Source organism: Pipra filicauda, unplaced genomic scaffold (genome assembly GCF_003945595.2).
Source record: "Pipra filicauda isolate LSUMZ 115617 unplaced genomic scaffold, ASM394559v2 scaffold202_size1376763_pilon, whole genome shotgun sequence".
Classification (NCBI taxonomy): Eukaryota; Metazoa; Chordata; class Aves; order Passeriformes; family Pipridae; genus Pipra; species Pipra filicauda.
The window spans coordinates 1,201,068-1,226,870 of NW_024104313.1; the positions used below are offsets into that span (position 1 = coordinate 1,201,068).

At 38.0% G+C, this 25,803-nt stretch overlaps 1 protein-coding gene across 3 annotated transcripts; it reads left to right on the forward strand.

The window, feature by feature from the left end:
* Nucleotides 1-25,502, forward strand: LOC113989839 (WT1 associated protein). Of its 3 annotated transcripts, none has more exons than XR_005563365.1 (8): nt 1-268; nt 4,317-4,354; nt 4,439-4,494; nt 9,777-9,835; nt 11,532-11,659; nt 17,345-18,079; nt 22,249-22,403; nt 24,278-24,777. XR_005563365.1 is itself a non-coding variant. In XM_027724737.2 (8 exons), exons 2-8 carry the CDS (start codon nt 4,325-4,327, stop codon nt 24,859-24,861), a joined length of 1,191 nt encoding a protein of 396 aa, XP_027580538.1. In that variant the 5' UTR covers nt 2-221; nt 4,317-4,324; the 3' UTR covers nt 24,862-25,502. The 3 variants fall into 3 exon arrangements, 2 of the variants coding, with proteins under 2 accessions (XP_027580538.1, XP_027580537.1); XM_027724737.2 differs by having other exon boundaries at nt 2-221; nt 17,345-17,523; nt 24,278-25,502; XM_027724736.2 differs by having other exon boundaries at nt 3-268; nt 17,345-17,523; nt 24,278-25,502.
* The last annotated feature ends 301 nt before the right edge of the window (nt 25,503-25,803 follow it).

The following is a 25,803-nucleotide window of genomic DNA, read 5'->3' on the forward strand; positions in this document are numbered from 1 at the left end:
GCGGGGCGGGGCGGGCGCTCATTTCCTCCCTGGGCGCCATTTTGTAGCGCAGAGAACCCGCAAATAAAGAGCGGGCGGGAGCGGCGCACGGGGAAGCCCGGGCGGAGGGGCCCGGTGGTACCGGCTGTGGAGCGGCAGTGCCTGCGCAGCTGGTGGCGGCAGGCGCGGAGGCGGCGGCGTTTCGCCCCCCCCCCCTTGATGTGAGGAGGAGCGCGGCCCAGGCAAGCGGCGTGCGGGGGGCGCGGGGCCTCCGCGCCGCGGGCGGGAGGTGAGTGGCCGCGCGAGCGCTCCGCCCCGGCGGGACGGACGGACAGACCGAGCACCCCGCGGTCCTGGAGCGCCGAACTCCCGGCGGCGCTTCCGTCCCTCACCCCGAGCGCGGGGGGGAGGAGCGGGAGCATTTAGAGCCATTTTGTGCGAGGCCCGGAGCCCAGCCTGGCTGCGCGGCCGGCATCCTCCTCCCGCCCCTGCCCTCGGCAGCCGCCGCGCCCCCCGGCCGCGGGAGACATGCTTGTCGCGTCCGTCGTCGGAGGCGAGCGAGGGCGGCGGGGCGGGCCCTGCGTGCGCTGGGGGGCGGTGGCAGCTGGGTCTGTCAGACACCTGCGGCTGCGCCCCGCGGGAGGGGGCAGGGGGGGCCCCTACGGCTGCCGAGGCGAGTGTGAGAGCTGGCCAGTCAGTATTACTGTGAAACTTTCCTTTTTAAACATAAAAAGGGAAAGACAGGGAGAAGGTCTTGTGAAGGGCCACGAAGATAATTAGGGGGTCTAGAGCGTCTGTCTTATGAGGAGGGACTGCGGGAGCTGGGCCTGTTTAATGTAGAGAAGACTGAGTAGGAATCTTATTAATACATAAGTATCTATTAGGCGGGTATCAAGAGAACGGTGCCAGACTCCTCAGTGGTGGTCAGAGACAGGACAAGAAGCAATGACCATAAACAAAAAAAAAACCAAGAAGTTCCGCCTCAACAAGAGGAAGAACTTTACGTTGCGTGTGGCAGAGCACCGGAACAGGCTGCTCACGGTGGTCATGGAGTCTCCCTCTCTAGAGACTTTCAAAGCTCCCTTGGGCGTGTTCCTGTGTCACCTGCTCTAGGTGATCCTGCCTTGGCAGGAGGATTGGACTAGATGATCTAGAGGTCTCTTCCAACCCTAATAATTCTGGGAATTCTGTGTGGTATGTATATATATATATACACACATTGGGAGCTGGGAGCCCATCCTGGGGATTTCCCCACGGAAGTCTTTTTTCATGCTGTTTAAATAACTTACAGTTACTTTAGGTATAACTAGTAAAGCATCATACCTGATATTATTCAATTGCTTTTGTTCACTAGGTTTTTTTAAAATCTTTAAATCCCATGTTTTTTAAATGTTGTAGGAAAAGGTGTGCAGGCTCCTACCAGAGTTCCTAAAATTAAAATGCCCTTTCTTCATTTCACGTCTTTGTATTGAAACTGCCATAAAAGCCTAAAACATTATGAGATTTCCTAAAAATTCTGTTAGTGCCCATGACAATGTTACTGTGTTACTGTTTTAAGCATGGAATATGGTTTTATGTTGCTGGTTGCCAGGAGCAGATATGCAGGAGTAGTGTGTGGCAGCCACCATTTCTGCAAAATCATGAAAGTGCTTAGTTAGGAAAGTACAGTTAAGCTGTTCATAATATAAATCACAAAATATAATCGTGTTAATTCCAGTCAGTTATGTAGGAATGTTGTTTACGTTGGTTCTTTTTACTGTAGAAAGTAGCACTTCATGCTCTTGCAAGATTTCTGATCTTGGTAGGTGAGAGATTATCTCATTTAGCAGAGAGCTGAGTGATGAGAAGCACCTCTTGATGCACAGTGCTTGAAAAGTTACTGTATTAAATTCAAAGAGTGAACATTTCAGTTGGAGTGTTGTTGTCTGTAGCATATAAGTTCATCTGTTTATTAACAGAAAGCTAAGGCAAATCACTGTGAAAATTGTAGTCAGCCTGATACTCCTAATGTTTCTGAAAAACATTGAGCACAGTGATAGCAGTATATAGCAGTAATAAATGCGTAAGCCTGTGGGAAGTTACTGTAGGTGCCCAAAAAGCTGGAGAGTAGTGAGGTAAAATTGTACAGAAAGAGCACTAAGTGTTTATTTGTAGGTATTTTCAACCTAAGTTTTCAAAAATAACCTATAGAATATTTCTTGCTGGTGTGTTATTTTTTAGCGGGTACTTCTATCACTGTGAATAATGATAGGTAACAGGAAGGTAGTAACTTCTGTAACGTGGTGGACAGTAACTTCAGTCTTCACTTTCGTGCTCTTGTCTGAAAGCAAGCAGTGGCTTTGTAAATGATGATTTGCTGGGCATAGAGGTTAGAGTAGCCTGGTCTGGTGCTGCTGTGGAGAAAGGGGTGCTGGAATTTTGTGTGAGGTCTGGAGATATGAGGTAGACTACCTGTCAGAGCGTCAGTCTCTGATTTCTTGCAGTCCTGACAGTAATCAAGTCTTTATAATTGTTGTATGCTGCAGAAGGATTCACAAGCCAAGTCTTTGGGGAAACTCACCTTTTTTGGTATTTGTGTGCTTCTGGTACTTTTTTGAGGAACACACGCATAATGACCTGACATAATCTGTGCACAGTTTAAGCAGTGTTAGCTGTAGTTGTGTGGAACAGCTGAAAAACATGTTTCTCTCTGTCAAGAACTTAACACTTGCCAAGATCTTCAAGGCTACTTCCGACCTATGAAGGAGTTAAAGATTGTAAATAACTTTAGGAATTGCCTAGAGGTAGGCAGTCTAAATACAGGGGTCACAAATGTTCCCTCTGTGATCTCAAGTTACTCTGCATGAGCTGGGCACTGGCAATTTCTATCAATAGCCTCTTATGCTTTTATTTGATACTTAAGGTTATGTTTTTGGTAAAACAGTCTCAAATAAGGAGCTGCATCCAGAACTTCAAGCAAAATGCTTGAGTAACTTCTCAGGTGTGGGAGGGAAGGGGGCTGGAGCAGGGGAAACTTCTTAGTGTAGGGAAGCACTTAAGTGCCTGTGTGTTACTAAGCCCAGCAACAGGAAGCTGCCATTCGTAAGTGAGATGCTTCTACTAAATGTTTTCTTTACGTGAGTTCTAATGTCAGTATTTATTACAGGAAGGGAGTGTGTGTTGGTTGTTTTGTTTGTTGTTAACCAGGGCCTTGTTTGGTAGGGTTCTGTGTAGCTGTCTATGGTTAATGTAGGTTCAAGAGGCTTTACTTCCCTGGCATGTATTTGCATATCTTACCAACAATTTTAGGATTTGTCCTAGGATTTGGAGAAGTTAAATTAGTTCATTGGGCATCATTGTGAAAATACCGTGGTAGTCTGTACAAATCCTTGAGAAAATATGTTTACTACTTAAGAGCATTGTTTCTTTGAACTTAAGTGTTCACAACCAAGGAGTTGACATGTCCTTTCTCTGGTATACGTGCATTGTAGCAGCTTTACAAGCATGTTGACTCTTAATATTATATACAAAGATACATGCCTCTAGCAAACCTTGCATTTGTTGTTACATTTATGCTTATAAGATTTGCAAACTCAGTATTTTTTATATATCATAGTTGTAGAAAATACTATGTATAGTATTATCCTTTTGAGATAAGGAAGCATGTCCTGTAACTCAGGGCAGTGTGAATAATTAACCTAGCACAATGCAGTCCTATTGTGCTACATATGCACGAGGGGAATTGAATTTGATGTTGTATCTAAACCATTTACTTTATGTCTTACTTTTCCTGAAAATATTCACATGGGTTTTAAAATAACAATACTTCCTGTTTATTAGAATCTTAAAAGTAAGAGAATAAGTTCTTGAAAGAACATGTTGCTTTGACATAAACAGTAGTAGTAATGTTCACAAATAATTCTTTTTTTCCCCAAAGAGCTTCTGAAGTAGTAGTATAAATTGCTTTCCTCAGACCCTGATTATCCTTTACTTTGTAAATTACATTAAATAGGTGTAGACACATATGAAATGTCTGTTTGATACAAAGTTGCATGGTTTTGCTTAGTTAAATAGGAAGAATTGATTACTGATTGGCAATTTAGGCATTAATAGAAATTTTTGGTCAACTTTTAGAGAAAATGGATTTGACTTGTTTATATCTAGATTACAGCGGCAAACTTACATTGTTTGTACTCTGGCTCTGTGGAACGCTCTGTGTGGAACAAATATTTCAGTAGTCTGATAGTGCAAATAAAAAAAATAAGGCTGGAAGTACAAGCTTCTGACTTGCTCGGTGTTTCTTGTACGCTAGGAACTACACTAAATAAAACTCCTTTTTTTTTTTCCTCTCCCTTCAGAGTTCACAATGACGAATGAAGAACCTCTCCCAAAGAAGGTATGTTTTAAAATTACTTGTGAGTTCACCCTCCCAGGTAATCATGACAGCTTGATAAGTTGTGCTTTTCTTTTTGCTTCGCAGGTTCGCCTTAGTGAAGCAGATTTTAAGGTTTTACCTAGAGATGAGCTTATTCTAAGGTAAAGTAAAAAGTGTGGTTTTCATCTTAACATTGTAGTGAACTTCTAGTGGAAGATATGTGAATTTACTTTCAGGTTTTTTTTTTAGCATCCTTGTTCTGAAAAACTATTTTATCAATTTCATGATACATCTCTTCTGTAAAGTTCTCGTCTCAAATATTTTTATTTGTAATTTGGGAGGGAACGCTTTTTCCAAAGAGGCAGAATTCCTGAATGATATTTTGTAATACATGAATAGGAGTGGGTTTTTTTCTTTGCTCATAACAGTAGAAGATACGATTGCTTACGTTCCTTGCTAGATAGGAAGTTATTTTCAACATCAGAAAAATGTCAACTTCTTGTTCCTACAATATGTTTTACGTTTTATTAGTCCATGCAGTCATCTTCTCAGCATGTTCAGATATTAGTAGTAAAATGTTAAAATTAAGTTTTCATTGCCTAGAACTTGCATAAGGAAGAACCTGGCCGTCTTTTTCGCCTTTTAGAAAGCGAAGGGTCACCATGGAAGCAGTAATAGGCAATCCTGTTGCACAGACCACTTGCTTAAAGAAACTGACCCAAGCCACTCCTGTCTGTATGCCTGAATTTCCTAATTTGTAAACAAGGAGCTAACTAAACTAGACATCTGTGGGTCATCTGTTTGTCTACTGGAGTAGTTTGTGCATTTTGGTAAATTTTAGTTCTTGGCTTTTTGTACATGGTAAGTTGTTAGCATTATTAGGGTCTCAAGGTAAATTTTGCTGTTTCATAGAACAAAGACTAATTGTTTAGCAACCTGGGGATACATGTGCAACACTTAATGTATATGATGATCAGCTACTCTTCCTCCTGTCTGAGTAAACTATCCTGCCAGATACTTTTGGGGTGACAGTTCTTTCTAGGGAGTAAACATAATCTGGCTCCTTATGTTTAAAACTGGTTTCTGGCCTCCTCTGAGTATGTAGTCTTCTGAACAATAAAGAATAATATATTTAAGCAGTAAGGAAAAATGCTGCTTTGATATTAAGTGGTTCTGGCCTTGTGATCCTTTGCATAGAAGTTTCTGTGCTCAAGATTATCTCTGGAAATAGCGAACTCCCAAGCCTCTAAAGCTGTGCCCTTACTTCCAGCTATAAAATTCATGCAAAAGTACCAAAGCATAGATTCTGTGCCACCTGTTTTCTGACTGATTAGTGTGAAAACAAAAAAAGGCTTCCCATTGTAATCAGTTTCTGTAACTTGCAATGATTAGTTGCAACTGTAGAAGAGATGAATTTCCAGCATATATTCAAGTGAGAATGTGATGGGATACACTTAAGGAGGTAAAGTATATTAGCAGCTAACCTGTGTTAACAAAGAGACTGGAGGGAATTTGCCAATAACAGCTATGTCGCTATTGAGTCATATTCTTAGTGTGTAGAAAAAGTAACTTATACTCTCAAAAAGGGCAGTCGATGGATGTAAAGAGAATATACCCAGAATATACCCAGAAGAGGAAATTTAAATGCTGTTTTGGCTGTATCTGCTTTATTACTGTGCCTGTTTTGAGCAGTTCTACGAACACTGTTCATGTTTGTATGGGGTGCATATTATGGATTTATAGCAAGTTCACCTCTAATTGTGATTTCACATAAAATAGCAATGATTACACTAACTGCTGGCTTCATTTGTAGGTTGGAATAAAATATTATTACTATTACACATATATTTTAATCAATGGTGTCTCAACTACTTTGAGATATGGAAAAGCATGTATTAACTGCTAGACTGTCTTAAGATTTGGAATATGTTTTTTGGTCTATGCTTTGGTGAGGCAGATGCTTTCTAAGATGGATACGTGTCATCGCCTTTTGGTCTTTCAGGTTGCAGCAGTATCGTTGTACAATTGCAGCGATAAAACACATATGTGGAAAAGATTAATTTTTTTTGTCAGTTGCTGTGCTATGAATCCCAATTTCACTGTTCTTTTCTGTGAAGTACATAGTTTAGATTTGCTCATTTTAACTTTCGTTGAGTAAACATGAGCAGGATCGACACAAAGCCTTTAGATCTGGTCTCTTAAATTTCTGCTTGTCTCGTGACTTGTTGCTGTGGGCTCATCTTCATCTTTCCCCTCTTTAAGGCAGTAGTTACTTCGCTTGACGGTGTAGGAGCTTCTGAGAGAAAGAAGAGCCAGGAACGCTGTAACAAAATACTATGGCTTGGCTAAAAATCTGATCAGTATTGCCCTGATCATTTAACCTAGTGGTTAGTTGGAAAGACACTGAAGCACCCTGATTTATACAAGCAGTTCTGAGGAAATGCAGTGCTTTTACTGAGCTTCAGTCAACACGGACTTAGAGCCAGTCACTCTTGGAACGGTCTAGGTGCACTACTGCGTGTGCCTTACCCCCAAGTGCTTTTCTTATTGTGAACCCCAAAAAGCATTAAAAATGTGTGCTTCAAGAAAAAGACTCCATGGCTTCAAATTACCTCTATAAAGTCTGTTTAATATTTTTAGAGAAGGAATGGAATTAGGTAACTGACATAATGCTGCTCAGTTACCTTCCAGTTTTTGTGAGACTGTGACACATTAAATGTAAGTCAGATTCAAGACTGTCCTCCCAGTTCCGTGTACAGCTGTCTTCAGTGCCTTTCCAAGTAGCAGTTTTGAAGCTCTTCTGATTGGCAATATTGAACCATCAGATTACTGACATAAACTACTAAATAGATCAAGAAGCCAGTATGGACTGGAAATCAAACTGACTGGAGAAAAAAGCTGGCTTTTAGCCTAAACAGAGAAGAAGGAATAAGGAGGTAAGAGTTAAACGTTAGGAGTTAACAGGGTTGGAGCACTGAGAATACTGTCAATGATCCTCAGTATCTTTTTTTTTTTTTTTTAAACTACTTGTTCTATTGTAGTTCCTTATTTTCCTTTTGGTTTTCATTGGTGTTAATTTCAGAAGCTACAACTTCAATTTCAGAAGCTTTGTAACTTCACCTTTCCAAAGGTCAGAGTTTTACTCTCCTACTGCTGTAAACAAGGGAAAACAGTCAGTGAAATAAGCTGGAAAGACCACGTTTAGAAAAAAAATGTTATTAAAGGCACTGAAAGGCACAAGAAAAGATGGAAAGAAATTGTTGGTCACCATAACAGCAGTTTAGTGAAGCAAAAGCAAAGGCTGCACATGGAAGCCAAGGGAAAAACCCAAACTCTGTTTGGCAGGCAGTGTCTGGCCACTTCCTGGGAAGTAGGGCTTTACAGACACTGCCCCATAGCAGTGGGGAATATCGCTTTGGTCTGTTTGGGTCTGGCTGTGTTGCCTCTGAGGATCTTGCCCATCCCCAGCCTACTGGTGGGGGGGGAGTGTTGGAGAAACAACCCTGATGATGTGTGAGCACTTGTCAGCAGTGGCCAAAACACAGGTGTGTTACCAGCACCTTTATAGCTACCAATGGAAAGCACAGTGCTATGAGGGCTGCTGTAGGGAAAATTAACTCCACCTCAGCCAGACCCAATAGAAGTTTCTTGAACTGCAAGTCTTCACCAGGTTTTTGACAAAAAGCCATGTCTGAAGAGTTACATTTTCTAGAAGAATTGGCTGGCATGTGACTTAAAATCCCTATGTGACCTGGTGCCATTTGGGTTTTCTTTTCCAGGCGTTTGGTTCTTGCCTAAATACTAGCAGTTGTTGAGAAGTGACTTAGAGGTATTATTTCCAGCATTCTTGGTAACCATAGGCTACGTGACTTGTTTGTGGGTGGTTATTTGGGGGGGTTCTCCTTTTTTTTTTTTTTTTTTTTCTTCAGGTAGGGGTCTGTCACATCTACTTGACTTGTGTTTCAGGTTTCACTTGCTCTTTTTACCGCTCCTGTTATGAGAGTGTGGGTATGTCACAATTTTAACAGAATTACTGGTTTTGAGCTGTGAAGTATAACTTAGAAGTCAAGTAATCCTGTGTATTTGAGGACCAGCTGTTTTACTGCCTACACTTTTTTCATGCACAATTCTGTTATTTCTTTCTGGCTTTGGTGTTTAGTAGACCTTTTCAGTTTTACTTTTGGGGGATTGAAATCTTCTGAACTAACACAGAACTTTTAGTGGTCAAATGGTGAAAAGTCTTAGAGCATAGAGATAAGTTAGAGGGTTAAGTAAAAATACAGCTGCTCTCTTTTACGGAGCTTAAGAGAGTTAATTAATGCTGGTTTTGTGTTCAGCTGAAGAGATGCAAAATTTTGTTGTTGCTTGAAGGAAAAGATCTTGTGCTTCCTTCTGCTTTTTCCAGTGATGTGATCTCAGTTGCTGTTACATATCTGATGCTTTTTAGAGCCTTTAATGAGCTGTTTGAATTCACTAAATGGTCAAAAATTACCTAGAGTTAGATTTTGCAGTTTCAATTCAGATAGTGGTGTAGATTACGGAGTTAAAATAGAGCAGCTGTGATGAGTTTGGCAGAAAATAGGTGTTAGGGAGAAAGGGTAGGTGGGAGGAGGGAACAGAAATCTTTAGTGCTGAGAGCTGTTAGATGAATTTTCTTCATAATGTGGAATTGTATCATCATGAAGAACACACATAGTTAGGTGCAGAGTACTGCTTTAAAAACAAAACAAAATCCCAAACCACTACCCTGTGAACTTTGTTCATATGGCATTTCATGCTAAACTTCACTGAAGACTTTATTTGCTACTGATTTAATGGTTTGTATCAAAACCAGTGCTTTTAAGTGTGGTGTTTCCTGACTGTGGATGAATTACCTAAATAACATACCGTCAAAGAGTTATTAAACTGTTGGTCTGGTTGATGAATATAATCAGAGAATGGTCTTGATTTGAACAAGCTAATATAACTGCTTAACCTAGACTGCCATTTCTAGTGTATTGTAATACACTTCTGCTTGTCTTGTTCACTTGGTAACAGACTTAGATTTTGTATTTGTATCACAATTTCTGTTACAGAATTTTGTTTGAATTGTTCTGCTGTGAGAATGAGATGCCTATTGGATACATTACAAAGATAACAATTAGTGTTTGATCCCAATGTTTGTCTAAAATATTATAGTAATTTTTAAGATGTCAATTTTAAGTGTTGCAATGCACAGCTACCTTTTAATTCTTTTGAGATGCAAAGTGGATTTAACTATTTTCGCAATATAAAGCCCCTTTTTTAAAACTGGAATTGCCTCTTATGCAATTGTGTCATTCCCTCTTGACGTTTTCTGATTATGGTATCAATGTATGTTCTGGAAGCTTAGGAATGAGATGCCTTGATTTAATAAACTGAGCTTCAGAAAACACTTTTTTTTTTCTGCTTATATCTGCAATAGGTGGAAACAGTATGAAGCATACGTGCAAGCTCTGGAGGGCAAGTACACAGACCTTAACTGTAAGTTGGCCAAGTTTCAAAATGGTACAAGTTATCTGAATGTTTGTATAAAGCAGAGCAGTCAAGTAATATCTGTGTTTTCTAAAATTGCTAGAAATAAGAGGTAATAATCTATGATGTGAATTACTTGTCAGAATAAAAGCCCCTGTTTTTTCTACTGTAAGTTTTTAGCTTCTCCCAACTTTCTCATCAACTTCTCTGTTGCAGATTTATCACAGCATCTAAAAAGTCTGGTTTTCTAGGATCCAGACTGCTGGGACAGGGATAAGCTTCAAAGCATAACCCCATAAATACACGTCTTTTCAGAACTTTACCATTAGAAAGGAAATTTTATCTACTGAAATACTCCATGAATGTCTGTGCCTTTAGTAGTCTTACAGGATTGTAAGACTGGCAGGGGGAATAGTTTTAAGAGGTAAATGTCTAAAGTGAGTCCCCCAAGTAATGTTTGATCTGATTAGACAAAGTTGATTGTTCTTACATGGTCGCTAAAACTTGGTCTTTTGAAAGAGTAGGAAAAACGTCCTGTTCTGAAATGAGAAGATGTGAATACATTCTGGGAGTGACTGAATAGCCAATCCTAAGGCACTTTTTAAAATTATGTTGGCAGCTGGAGATGGTGTATTTGCTGTTTTCCACTCACCTTTTCAGTCTAAATACTTAAAGACATAGTACCACTAAGTCCAAAGGGTATTTTACCGTCAGTCCAAGGGCATGTCCTCTATTTTTGCTGTTGTTACATCCCTCTTTTACTGTGGTCCCATAATGTTTGAGTTTTGGAGAGACTAAGATATAGCAAATGGAAGCAGTTGATTTCATTCACATCTCAGACTGCCTTAGATAAGTTGTTTCAACGTTCCCAGTTTCTTGATTTTTGGGGAACAATACAGGCCATAGTAATCAGTATTACTGAATTATCTGCAAAGAATTATTTAGAAATAATTGTCATGAAGCAAATGTTCTTAGTTTCCATTTATAGCTGATAAATTAGATTTTTTTCTAAATTATTCAAATTTTTCATTGTTTTATGCATGACAAGTAGCAGTGAATGTATGCAGTTGGTATTGGGTTGCTTGCATGTGTTCTTGTTTGAGTAGTTTAGAAATGTGCTGCGTTCTCTCGTATTTAATATATAAATTTTCATAAGTGTTCATGGATCCAGAAGAATTTCAGTTGTGACCGAACTGCCATTCCTGAAGTTCTTGAATGTCTTACTGTTTGCTCATGGAGTGTGGAGTTTGAGGATTGCCCACAAACAGCACTGTTTTACAGACTGCAGATTGCTTTTTGCCAGAGTATATACTTCCCTCCTTCCCTATCCTGGCCTCACCTTTTCTTTTACATGCCAGGGCAGTTTCAACTTCCCAAGTTTCAAATTGCAAGTTGTAGTAATAGTTGGTTAAGCAAGCAGTTTAAAAGTTACTTCCTATAGAAACATGGAAGCATCTTCAAAATTTGAGTAAGTCTTAAGGAAGGACCAGAATATGGATTTAAAGCCTCCTGTTGTAAAGCTTTTCTAATATTTAGTAATATTTTGATTTTTATTTATGCTTGTTATAGTTATGCCTTTTTCAGTCATGCTTGTTTGTAACTACTGCTTATGAATTTGGTTTTTAGATTCTTTTAGCTGTCTTTTAAAAAAAATTTCATGAGAGGATACTATAAAACATGCTTTTTGTGTTGTTGCTTGTATTAGCTAATGATGTGACGGGGTTGAGAGAATCAGAAGAGAAGTTGAAACAGCAACAGCAAGAGTCTGCCCGAAGAGAAAATATTCTGGTGATGAGGCTGGCAACTAAGGAACAGGAGATGCAAGAGTGTACTGTAAGTATTTATAAAGGATAAGTGTGTTTAGACAGTTGGAGCAATATCAGCTTTTGAGCAGTATCCATGTGCTGTGTTTTTTGTGTATCTGTAGCATCACACTTTCTGTGTTTAAAGAAATGACAGGGCACTTAAGCTTTCATTGAATTAGTATAGATCGCTTCTTAAAGTTTGTTTTTTTTAATATTAGTTATTTCAGTTGATTTTCAGCAGCAGTTGTGATCGGAACGACTTTTATTTTAAAACCAAGCTAGTTCTTACATGTGCCGTGCTGATTTTTTTCTAGCATTTATCAACTGTGCACGTGTACCAAAAATGTTACTTCTGACTGTCATTAGAGTCAGGAACAAATTAAAGCATAAGGATAAGATTGAGTTTACTGGGTTTCATTTGGGGGATTTTAGACTGATACTTACCTTGGATTTGGATAACAAGGTATTTGTAAGCCTTTGTATCTGTTCGGCTAGGTAGGTGAAAGAGTTACTGACTTTTCAGAGGAAGTTCTTTTGAAATTTGGCAGATCTGCTACATGGTTTCTAATGTTTGTTCTAAATAAATTTTTTTGACGATCTTTGTTTCTCTCTCCCTTGTTTCTGGGTATTTTCTATGACTTTTTCTTCTATATTTAGTTTTGCTTTCTTGAAAATATCTTCTTTTGATCTGGGGTTTGGATTGCCTTCTTAACATTTTCATCTGCTGAACTGGGCAGTTCCTGAAAGAAGATTGTAAAAAGCTTCTTGTCGCTAGTTCTTGTAACATACTCTTCAGAAGTTCTCTTATGAAAAATACAAGCTCTGTGCAAAACCAAAAACTAGTATTGTAGTTCTCCTCTGGTTTTTCAAGCCTTCCTTTGTTTTTTCCACTGAAGATTTTCAGAGCTGTCAGGTGTAGTAGTGTGACACTTAACTCTGTACACAATATTTTCACTGCTCTTAAGACCATAAGATCATTTTAGTTCATAGTAAGTAGTGTTAAAAACAGAAAAAACAAAAAAAAGAGGGGCTAAGGCTTACTTTGCAGTGGCAAAAAATTAATCCCAGAATCACTGAGGTGTCTAGTCCAGCCTGCCTGCTCAGAACAGGATCACTTGGACCAGGTTACTAAGAAGCATGCATAATTGGGTTTTGAGCATCTCCTAAAACTCTTGATCACACTCACATGGTGAACTGTGCCAGTGTTGATTGACTGACACAGCAAAATGTGTTATCTTATGTTTAAGTGGAATTTCCTGTGTATCAGTTTGTGGCCATTGCTTTTGGTGGTCACTGCTGGCTCTGCCTTCTTTACTTCCCCATCAGGTATTTATGCACATTGATAAGACCTCTCGGAGCCTTCTCTTCTCCAGGCTGAGCAGTCCTAACACTCTCAGCCTCTGCTTGTATGTCACATGCTCCAACCCCTTAATCATCCTCAAGGCTCTACTGGCCTCACCCTAATATGTCTGTGTCTCTCTTGTACTGGGGAGCCCAGATCTATACGCCATACACCACATCTCACCAGTGCTGAGTGGAGAGGAAGGATCATCTCCCTGGACCTGTTGGCAACACTCCTCCTAATGCAGCCCAGGATGCTAATGAAGATCTGTTTTGGTACTATACTGCAACACTTACCTAGTAGTAAGAGTACTATATTGAACCTGCTTCCCTTGTTAGTCTTACTGATAAATTCTGCTATGCAGAACAGCAGTAATAACAGGGGTTTTTTTTATTCTTTTGAATTCCTGAGCGTATAACTGGAACAATAAATACTTAAAAGTTTTTCACCAAAACCATACTTGTATGTACTGTATTTACCTTTCTTTATTCCTGTCTTTAATGAGTTAAAAACTTCAAGTATTTAATGCTGTGAATTTTGACAAGATTATGAACACTATAGGGTTTTTGACTGCACTTAGATGGTTAGATGTTTGTGGCTGCGTAGTCTTTCCAGAACATCTGTTTAGAAGAACTTCTGAAGAGCTTTTATTTTCAGTGTACTTTAACAAAGAACAAGAGGATGGGGAGCAACCTACCAAAAAGAAGCAGAAGATAGACACATGCCCACACACTCATGTGGCTTATACTTTTCCAGCTATTGACTCATGAATAACATCAAAAATGTAATCTCCATAGTTATGGAGGTAGGAAAATGCATCCTTGAAGAAGAGGCATAAAAGCTGTAATCGAGACATTGGCACTTGTAGGTGTTTTCAAGTTTAAATGCACATAGTTTCAAGATGGTCAGAAGGACTGCTTGACTTTGTATTACTAGAGAGTATTTTTTCATGAAAGTGACAGTAGAAAAATAAATAATGTTGGATGAGATGCAAAGCTAAACTATGTTGCTAAATCATTTAATAATCAAAAGCTATTCACCATGTGACATTTGACATGTCTAATTTTTAATCCATAGAATAACTTTATTTTTTACAAATTTATTGTTACTTCAGGGAAAGGCCTTAGCCCCCTTCCAGGCTTTACTGCAGGGTTATTGTAGGTCAATAAACAGATAGACGTTTGGAAATACTTGCTACTCAAATAGGTTTTCCATGGAACAGGTAACAATGAGTGGAACTTACTGTGGGTACAATTGGACTGTAGCACCTAGATAGTCATTACTCTTGTAGTTTAGATTACAACTCTGTGCTTTTATTCTTCTGTGCTTTCCATCCTCCTGTTCCTTCCTTATAAGGATATATAGTTGTACTTGCTTAGATTGCTTACAATTTCTGTTAGGCACCTGTGTTCTGTTTTGTTAACTTCTTCATGTCAGAGAGTCTGTACTTCAAGGCTATTTTTGGATGATTTCAGCTGAGAGGATGCAACTGTTTTCAAGAATGTGTGAGAACAAGAGGGATTGAAAATGTTATTGTCTGTCTTAACAAAAACAGATAAAAATCCACCCAAACAAAACCCCACACAGCCTGATGTCCTCTAAATAGACTACTTTCAGTCTTCTCCTGCCTTGGGTTAGAACAGAGAGAAAACTGATACCAAGGGGTTTTTTCTGTTTGTGAAAATTATCTCTACTTGTCCACCTGATAGGCTTTTGAAAAATACCAACTAGTGTGTACTTTCATGTTTGGGAATATGAACAGTCAGTAGGCATTTCAAGTTTAGAGTGGGCATCCCCTGGGGTCTGGCATTGGACATGACTATTCCTGTATATTCAGCTGTAACCTGAAGTTGGTCCTGACTGCAGGCAAACTGTCCTGTTCCCTAACCCTTACCACCTGGAATTTCAATGGGAGGTGACTTGTACCAGGAAGTGGTTAGAGGGAGCAAGAATGTGAGGTTTGGACTGGCTAAGCAGGAAGATGAATGGAATTAGGAAACAGGCAGAAGAGGAAGAGATTTGGGCTTGCTTTGGGAGCAGATCATATTGGGAGGAGGTTGCTAGGTCTCCAGGGGTAAAAAGTTTGACAGGTGAGAACTCTGGAGTTAGAGCTGTGGATACATGGAGAAAATTTGAGTTGGAAAAGCTGGAGTAATAAATGGTCTTTAAGTCTGGGGAGGGAATGAGCAAGGGTTGTTCAGCTTAAGTAAGTTCTTTCTACATGACTGTTTTAGGAATGACAGTTGAGGTGGAACGCAAATGGGCAAGTGCCATCTGCTGGGTACAGGAGTGTGAGCTGGGGAGACCCCAATGAGACTGTCAAATAGCTGGACATGGCACAGCATCAGCTGGGTCCTTGAGTGGTTTAGTGCATTTCTGGCATGAGAGCAGTGGCAGCAATTCTGTGTGCTATCAATGCAAGGAATCTTTTATAGTTCTTAGGCTGGCAGTGGAAGAGGGAGGGATCTGGGCCTACATAAGACAAGGAACATGGCCTTTTTCCCCCCTCAGTGATTCCTGTCTAAAACCAGGTTGAGAATGATGTTGCTGTACCATAATTATATTTCTGAAATGTATTGCCAGTGAAGTTGTCTCTGTGTGTAGCTGTTTCACCCTCTACTAGCTCTAGCCATGCAAAGAATTGACAGGTTGTTGAAATACTTCAGTAGTGGAAGAATCAGAAAATTGAGTGGATAGAAAAGATACATTAGTAACAATAACTAAAATAGATCTTTATTGAGTGAGCAACATACTGTGCATTCAGTGAGGCAAAGGACCAGTGGGGATAAAATGCCATCCAGGAAATGTTAGAATAGCCTTAATTGGGACTACCTATTTCTATGCAATGTTTGCAGGTGGGTTCTTGAGTGCTTTATTTCTTGGAAATATTTATATGCAGTGCTTCATTCCCCTTATATTTCTTTTTAGGCAGATAAAAGTTTGTCTATTTAAAGTATGATTTCAGTTTTTGTAAGTAGCTAAATGTTTTTATTTTTGTGATATCAAATTAATGTGTCAATGGAAATACTTCAGTTATTTCAGTACCTTTGAAATCACTTACTTGAAGTAAAATTGAAGAATTGTTGCTACTTAACAATATATAAATTAAAACATGTTATCCTCAATCTAGAAGTGACTGAGGTTGCTACTGCACATTGAATGTAAATAGGATTTTTTGTGCTTCACTGTTGCTGAGTAAAGACCCTGTAACAGAGTAACTGTATATACAAGGAAATGATTAAACTGACAGTGCTTTTGGCTGTGCTGTGTGTCGCAAGTAAAGCCAAGGGTGGAGGGACACTCTTGCCCTTTACTGTTTGTCAGCAAAATTCTGTTGCTCTCAAGTCTGGTTGCAAGACTGCATGAAGCAGGAGGCAAACCATGTGACTTTCAATTAATGTTATTTAACATCATGCAACTTTGTTCACCTCTTACTGATGAAAAAATGTGTGATTTAGGGAGCATAATAAATTAACTTTAAGGATTAACACTGTGTAGACTGCTGTGTTACTGGTGATTAGCTGGGTTCTAAACATTTACTATTTAGTACAATTTAGGAGAAGTCTGTTGTGATGGGAATAAAATTTAAGAAAGTTTCAAAACAAGTTAATCCTATTTTAATACATACAAGTTTTGACTAATAAATTTTATATTTAAAAGAAAACCTTGTAGTTACCGCTTCTGAAATTTTGAGTATTTTAAGTTTTCTGGGTTCTAAATATATAAAATTGTGGATCTTTTGGGTTATGGTTGTTGCAAGAGAATAAAACCTAACCAAAATCTGTTTTAGTTGTTGTTAATATTTCTAAGTCACTTTGTTTAAAAATACACAGTCTTGCATCATAAGCGACTATTGCATTTGCAAAAAACCTTAGAAGTTTCTAAAATCCTTTTTATTATTTGCTTAAAATATTTCTTGTCAATTTTAGCTGTAATGTTCCTTAATAATTTTCGCTGAACGGAAATGGAAATTAGCTCTGTCTTTTAAGCGGGTAATTCTTTCCATATGCTTTTTGTCCCCTCAAAAGAGTTCAGGCAGATAGAAAAGAAGGGAAGCATTCTAATGCTTCAGCTATTACTTTAACAAATGTGAATTGACATACAGAAAATAATCTGTGCTGTAGAGGGGAATCTGCCTTGAAGGTTAAGCTTGGCAGGTGGTGGGATGGGGTATTGGGTGAATATATACACTGATAGGGTACAAGTGCACAAAAGTAATTTTTATCTTGCAGTTTTCAGGTTACAGGGTTGAGAGAAGGCAAGCTACCTTGACATTATCTTTGGAGTAACTACTTTTATTTGCATCTAAGTGACTTTCAGTTTTTATTTATTATTGTATGAGTAACAGTCTTTTTTTCTTGTTTTATGCAGAATCAGATTCAGTACCTCAAGCAAGTCCAGCAGCCTAGCGTTGCCCAACTGCGATCAACAATGGTGGACCCAGCCATCAACTTGTTTTTCCTAAAAATGAAAGGTGAACTGGAACAGACTAAAGACAAACTGGAACAAGCCCAAAATGAACTGAGTGCCTGGAAATTTACGCCTGATAGGTAAACAAAACAAATACTCCCCAGTCAAGACTTCCCTGACAGTCCCACTACGAGAATGCTATGGTGGGACAGCCAAGTACTCGTTTCCACACCAAGACTCAGACGTTTTGAGGCAAAGGCCACATTCTTATACTGTCCAGCTTGTAATGCTTAATGTAAAACTTACCAGATGAACCTTGTGTTTCAGCTTTTTTCTCCCCCTTTGCTTCAGAGGCCTGACAGCGTCGGACTGTTCTGAAGAAATGGCCATCTTCGAAAAAAATCTTTTCTAGAACATGTAGACATTTGCAAAATTGTTCTATTTGAAGAAAATAGAGGGAGAAACAGAAGTCTAAAGTCTGTGGCACACTGTGTCTTCAGACAGTTTGGAGGAGAGAGAACCTAGAGATCATAAATCATGAATTGAACATGTAAAATTCCCATAAAATGTAGAAGTGGAATATGCTTCACTCTTAACCTTGAGCCTAGTGACTTAGAGACACTGTAAGTCAGTTTTGCCAATAAGACTGTGGACTTCCTGCTTGTTCACTGAACTGCTGGGTCAAAACTCGATGAGGTGAATTTTGCATTAAAGAGTTTACTTGCTAACCAATTTTGAATAGCCACGAGAGTGCTATTTGATATCACAACAGTGATATGTACACATTTGACTGTTTAGCCTTTGGGCTCTCTAGCACCTGATGCAGCTTTAAGTCACTGTTGCTAAATAATGAACTGTTTTCTGGATGGTTGGTAATACTGTGGATGCCTCAAAATTAGGATTGTACGAAAATGTACGTTCCATCTAATTGCAGGTTTTAAATTGTTGGAAGTAATATATATTTGGTCACAACTAGCATGTATAAAAAAACCTGGTTGTGATAAGTATTTCACTGCATGTTTTCATGCAGAAATGAGATTTTTTTTCACTCTTCCATACTAAGAACTGATCTCAAATGCTCAATACAGAAGGCACATGATGGCAACTGTCTTCAGTGTTGGTGGGATGCTTTTATTCCGTTGTACATCTGGGGTTTTTTTTGTATTGCGCTTCTATATAAATTGTGCCTTGAAATAGTTGTAATTTATAGTTCAAGGAACACTACTGGTTATACTGTTGTATTGTGAAACTTCTGGGATGAACGAGAATTGAACAGGTTGTTATTTCTGCATTGTCTCGTTCTCTGAAAACAAAGTCAGTATTTTAACAAACAAAAAAAAAAACTTCAATGCATGCATTTTCCTTGGTGGAATCAGTGAAGGAGTCTTTGCTACTCTATTGATGCCTCTGTTCTGTTGTCCCAAGTTACTTGTAAGTAGCAATCTGGGACAGTTGGGAGTGCATGTCTGAGGTGTGTCAAGCAAAATGTAGATTTGGTGTAGCATTTGTGTGTTTGTTTTTTTCCCTTAGAAAATAGAGTTCTATTTAGGAATCTGAGGTTTTGATTTTTTTAAAACAGTTTGGCAATATTTTATGACTCAGTCTGATCGTAGAAAATTCAGTTTTAAAGTTAAAAAAAAGACATCCAGTTGTCACAGAAGGTGATGTATTCTAACTGTTTTGATTTTTATTAAGATGCCATTACATAATTTTCACTCGGAAGTATCTTTAACTGTTTGTGCTTCATTGACTAATATGAGATCAAAGTGAAGTATACTTATGCAGGTTTGGTTTTTTTGCATGAGTAATGACTTAACAGCAAAAGAAAAATTTACACAGAAATTTTACCTTTTTAAAAGTGATACATCTGGAATGATTTTGCTCTAGCAGTATCTAAGATTTTAATGATCTAGCATCAAAACAGAGGTAAGACTTACATTAAGAAATTGTTGACCTGTTACCAAGCCATTTGTAAAGCTCACTGTGTGTTGAAAGAGGCATGCCGTGCAGATTGCTTGTTTAACTTGGAGTTCAGAAAATTATTTAATACATTTAGGTACAGATTGGGTGTTTTCTTAAGTCCTCAGGCTCTAAATGTGTGTTTACAACTGAGGAGAGACAAGTATCAAAAGAAAATGTTATTTCTGTAGCTGCAACATACCCTAATTTCCATAATATAATTTTAAGTCAGTGGTGTGAATGTTCGTAATTCATACACGCAGTAGCTGGAATATAGAAAATTAGTTATTTCCTGGTAAATAATTGAGGCTGTCTTTGTTAACTGGGTTAAGATTTTACTGTTTGTTTTTTTTTTTTTTCTGGAAAGGTAAAGAAATGATGACTCATGTAAAATACTTTGAGGTTTTTTCATTCTCTTTGCATCTTGCCTCCCTCCTTAATTGCTTTAATTGTCCACCCTTAAATACAGCTTCTCTTAAATCATGGCATCTAATCTAGTTTTTGGTCCTATTCAGCTCCTAACTGAAGCTCTTGGTGTGAGTAACATGTTATAACTACATCCCTAAGTGGAGTTAGTTCTGGACCTTAACTGTAGATAAGGCCGTGCAGCATAATCATTGCTGGTGTCTGGAGGGGAAAATAAAAGGGCATGTAATCAGAGGAATGGCTATGCTAAGCCATTTCAACCATCATTAAACAGTATACACTTGGAATAAAAAGTAGTAGAAAAGTCATTTGCAGTAAACAACAAACTCTAGTCTTCTGATATTTAACCTCTTACATTCTTACAGGTTTTGTTGCATGTATGTTCAAGAGGATTTGTGAAAACAATGCTGAACTTAGTTTTACGGCTAATAGGATTTATTTTAATAGTTGCTGGATTTTGTGTTCTTGAATGTGTTGTCGTTTTTGTAAATTGCAAGGGGAGGTTATTTGCTGCCCTGCTAGTTCAGAACATCTGGAAAAATTTTGATGGGGAGAAATAGCATTATAGGTAACTATGCAAATTTCTATACAGGTAATAAATATTTTACATTTTGGCAGGAGTTAACATGAAGAAATTAATGGGATTCTAAAATTGTCCCAATTCCAAGGAAACCGGTACTTGCTAATTCTACAGTTGGCGTTGGTTTGTGAAAAGCATTAAATGATTTAAGCATTGTAAACTTTTTCTACTTCTAGTGATGATGAATACAGTAACAGGAATTTGCAAATGGCTAAAAATCACGTCTGCCTAATAACTTTTGGGATCTGTCACATTGGTTATCTCCAAAGTGGTCCTGCTTTACACAGAATGAACATCTCTAAGGAAACTTGCATCTTAAGTGTGCGACTTGGACTGTATTAGGTCAGCACAATTTAAACTTCAAGGACCTGGCATTGGACATCACATCAAGAAAGAAAACAGGCTGCTGCCTTTAGCAGTTTCAGGCCTCCAGGACTTTACACAGCCAGATTCCTTCTGGAGCAGCCCATCTGTGAAAGATTTGGGAAAGTCAGTCGGAAAATGTTAAATGGGGCATAGTTGGCAGAGCTTAAAATTTGTCTAAGGCTTGAATGCTCAAAAGGTAGTTGATAAGGAAATTGTTTTAAGGTTTTTTGGTTGGATATTTTGGTTGCAGGAGAGAACTGTGGCTGTGATTGTAGCAGAAGTTTCCTGTTCTACTTTTTTAATCCTAATTTTTTTTTCAATACTTGTCACTTGTTTAAAAGCAAACAAACAAAAAACAAAAAGCTAAATGACCTTCTTGGTCTTGAAAAGTAATGCAAGTCTTGCCATTGAATTCACAATAAACCTGTTCAAGTTTGGGTGGTTTTTTGGCAGAGGTTACATTTCTATAGAAAAGAGGACAACTTAATTATGGTGCTGAGCCTATTAAAAGGAAAACTGTTTGAGGATGCTATCCTGACTTGGCAGACCAAGAGTCCTAAAGGACTTAAATTTTTTTCTTTTATGGAGTCAGCTGTATTGCCTATATATTAATTTGCATACTACTTCCTATAATGCTTTACAATGTGATTTTTATCATGAAGATTAAAGATGTGTAATGTTACCAATTTAGTAAAACAAAATCTCGTCAGTTGAAAATAATTTTCCTGCTTTTCTCACTTCTTTCAGAAACTGAACATCCTAATGATCGTTAATTATTAGTGAAATCTGTCAGTCTAAAGGAAGTAGATAAGTAATATACTCCTTCCTTAAATGTCCTGCCAGTGTTTATCTACATTTTCACTCCTCACCATACAAGATGTACTTAAGAAATACTGACTGTAGAAGTCATGAAACAAACTGTGCATGTGGCTGTCAAACATATAAGTTGAGTTGAAAAATGGACATCTCATTTTTTAAATAAGAGTACCTGGACAGCATTTTAAAGAATGCTTAAGCTTCTTAAAGAAAATTGGATGTCACTATGAAAAATTAACATGGGATTTATTATTTCCCCCAAGCAACTTTTTCTTCATCCAAATTTAATTATTCAATTTTACTAGTACAATAAATGGGGAAAGTTTTTTTGCTTATGTAGTTGTTATGCAGTACTCGATCTTTTGAATTGCAAAGCACATCTTTAATCAAATATTTAGGTCTGTTGAGAATTGGCACATGCAAGATTGTGCATACTGATAATCCAGATGTTGGTATCAAAGAACAATATGCTTATTCATATTTTCAGTAATAAAACTTGCCTTCCACTTTATGGGACAGCGGCAGAAGATCTACTGGCGTTGGAACAGCGTGTGGTAACTATAGGGAGACTTTCTGCTATGACAATTATGTTGAGGCATAATGTTCCTTGAATTGTGACATGCAGAAATTGCATCTCCTTTTTGTCTGTAATTGTGATTGAGGAAGATTACTGAAGGTTTTGTATTCATTTTGTGATAGATGGCTCTTTCCTTTGCAGCCAAACAGGGAAAAAGTTAATGGCGAAGTGTCGAATGCTTATCCAGGAGAATCAAGAGCTTGGAAGGCAGCTGTCCCAAGGACGTATTGCACAGCTTGAGGCAGAGTTGGCTTTACAGAAGAAATATAGTGAGGAACTTAAAAGCAGTCAGGATGGTAAGGGATTTTTTTAAAGAAAACGGAAGTTGCCTTGCACTTCTGCTAGTTTAATTTCCTGATTATACACATAATGTAAAACCATCTTTGCCAGAATGAAAGGACAATATCAAGTAAAATAGGACAACTGTAAGTCTTCACTGGTAGCCTTAATTAAAAACAAACAAACAAAACACTTAACTTTGGGGGAACTGGTGGGATTTGCAGTCCAGTATGCAACCTTTGAAATTGAGATTTTTGTACTTTAGGTCTTGCTATTTAATAGAAAGTGTTTAGACTGCACGCATTATTGGTGAATTGGCAGGATGAAAGCTGTTAACAATACACGAAGCGTAAGCATGCACTGAGAACAGAAAGCTTCTTGTTAACTCTGATTCATTTTGAATTTATTTTAAAAAATTAACAACTTTCTAACAATGCCAAAGAATATGAAAAATAGATTATCTTTTTTCCTTAGGTAACTTAGATGAATGAAAATAACTCATTGTGTTCACAGTCCAAATTTTACAACACTGTAAATCTAAATTGAAATTGCCTTTCAACTCTGACCTCTTGTATAAATTAAATGGAGGGGAAAATGCAAGTTTGAAAAGTCCTCAGTCTTGAGTTCTGCATAGGATTGGTGGTTCTTAACAGAATGTTAAAGTAGGTTACGTGAAGTTTTAAGATACGACCTATTTAGACATTGCATAAACCTGAATATCTTTGCTTGTTTTACATCTGAAATCTGTAAAATAGCATAGACTTGGTTTGACATCAGATGTAAGTCTGAGATATCCTGTAAAAGGATATTTCTTCCCCCGATCATATTTTCATATTTTTGACAAAGTAGTACTATAAAATAACAAGAATCAATAAGGTAAATGATTCTATAATGTCATTTTGTTTGAATAGTTACCCTTTTGCTTTGTAACTACTATTTTGATAATGTACTTTAACAGAATTTATCAAGTATGTAATTGAAGCAAGTATAGCCATTCTTTTAAAGACTTCTTCTCTTGAATGCAGTAGTCTCTAGAACTGAGAAGTGTTCTTTAACCCCTATTGCCTCTTCCCTGTATGAGGCAAGATGACAGTAATCCTGCAATAACAGTTTTCCTAATGATTGTTTTCCATAGCAGCAAGATCACCTTAATTTTACGAATTTTTACAATATTAAGCAGTTTGCACTTTATTTGCTCTGTCAAATTGATGGTGCAGTTGAATGGAAGACTGAGGAAGTTAGTGTTTCTTGTACTGTTTTGAGGTCAGATTCATTTTGCTCCAGAATGGAGTCCTAATTATAAAAACTGTTTTCTGATACATAAATATTAAAACACCCAGTGGAATTAATTAACAGCCTAGTTGGTAAGAAAGCCTTTTTGTGCCTTGTCTTGAAGGATTTAAAGGATTAAACAGAGTAAGAGCTGAAACTTCCTTTAAATATGACGGAAACTTTTTTTTTTGTTACCGAATAAGCTTTTGCAATTATTTGCAAATAGTATGCAGTTATTCAGATCTGTTGTATCTGGATATGGTTCATGGTCCTTCTTTTACAGTATTTCCACTAAGGTTTTATACTTGAGTAAGAGTAGACACACTAAGATCTATTTGTGAAATATTAATTATTGGAATTGACCTTTTTTTCCATATATCTTCTTACCCAGAAATTAATATTTTCTCATGTATTTTGAATAGCAGTATAGAAAGTAAGTAGATAGGACAAGTAAGCATTTTCTCCTTCAGAGGCAGAGTATCAAAACCAGTGCATACTTGATGGCTGAAAAATAGTTTATTGAAAAATTTCAGCATAAAATGTTGAGTTATGGGATTTTAATTTCTTGTCTATATATGGGCTATTAAGTGTTTGCAACAAATGTGTTTTCTTTACATAGAATTGAATGACTTCATCATCCAACTTGATGAGGAGGTAGAGGGTATGCAGAGTACCATTCTAGTTCTTCAGCAGCAGTTGAAGGAGACTCGCCAGCAGTTGTCACAGTATCAGCAGCAGCAGTCCCAGGTCGCCAACCCAGGTACCAGCAGGACTCCATCTTCTGAGCCTACAGACCAGGGAGAGGCTGTGGGTAAAGACTGCAGCCGCCTGGCAAACGGACCAAGCAATGGTAGCTCCTCCCATCAGCGGACGTCTGGGCCTGGATTTTATAGGGAGGGTAGCGGCACAGAAGATGACTTCACAGCTTCTCCAGGGAATGGTAATAAGCTGTCCAACCACTCTGAAGATAGAACTGGTAGAGGAAGTGGTAGCTACATAAACCAACTCAGTACTGGGTATGAAAGTGTAGACTCTCCCACTGGCAGTGAAAACTCTCTCACTCACCACTCAAATGACACAGACTCCAATCATGATCCTCAAGAGGAGAAAACAGTGAGCATGAAAGGTAACAGAACTGTGGGTTCTCGTCATGTCCAGAATGGTTTGGACTCCAGTGTAAATGTGCAGGGTTCAGTTTTGTAACATTTTTCTGCAGAATTTTTATACAGTGTCATTGAAACTGGGAGAGGATACTGTCCAGAAGCCGTTTAAATTAGTGCATACTTGTCACAATTTTGCCTTTTTGTGGGTTTCTTTTTGCTTCAATACCTCTGCCACTTTGGAAATTTTAACAGTTAATTACGTTGAATGTTGCTAAAAGGACGTTTGTGTAGCTCAAGTTATTTTTATATGAGTTAATGTGAAGTTGAAATGGAAATTATTTCCATAAAGTATAACATAAATGATGTCTGTACAAATCTGTGTATATCTAGAACCTGTGCTGTGTAAGGGCATTCTTACTCATACTGTTATACTTACACCACCTTCAAGATTTGTCATAATAGCTGTGGGTTTATGACTGCCAAGTTTGCCCAGTACAGTAGTTTTATCACTAAAAAGAAGGACTTACTGAAGGAGTCCTGTAGTAGTTTCAGTGTTAATTACAGTTTTTCCCACCATACATCTGTGCATTTTCTCCTTAGGTGACCGAATGTTTATTAATTGTGTGCATAGTTACTCAGTTTTTAAGAACTGTTGTATCCTGTTGATGCATATTGCTCTGTGACTCCAATATTATCTTACCTGTACTGACCAAACCTAAATAAAAACTTTTAATAATGTAATTTCTGCATTGTTCTGCATTGGCTTACATGTCTTATTTGTATGCAGTGTATTTATAGTACTTTTTTTAAAAATTTGTTTCTGTGTCAATCTGGTCTCATACAGCATATGCCAAATACACGAAGTTACAGGTGTGTACTAATACTAATTTCAGGACAGCCTGATAGTGCTTGTCCTTACTGGCAGAAAAAGGGAGTGGGGGAAAGGAGAAAGCTAATAAAAGTAAACGTTATGAGTTGGAACCTGTGTTTATTAAGGATTAAAAAAACCCAACAAAATCTAGAAGTATCTAACAGGTAGATA

Bases quoted from the DNA above. Each gene is read 5' to 3' on its own strand.
- LOC113989839 (XM_027724737.2), top strand. From the start codon at position 4,325: ATGACGAATGAAGAACCTCTCCCAAAGAAG. The intron at 9,836-11,531 runs GTAAGTTGGCCA...TGCTTGTATTAG, and splicing joins CAAGTACACAGACCTTAACT to CTAATGATGTGACGGGGTTG. The intron at 22,404-24,277 runs GTAAGGGATTTT...TTCTTTACATAG, and splicing joins ACTTAAAAGCAGTCAGGATG to AATTGAATGACTTCATCATC.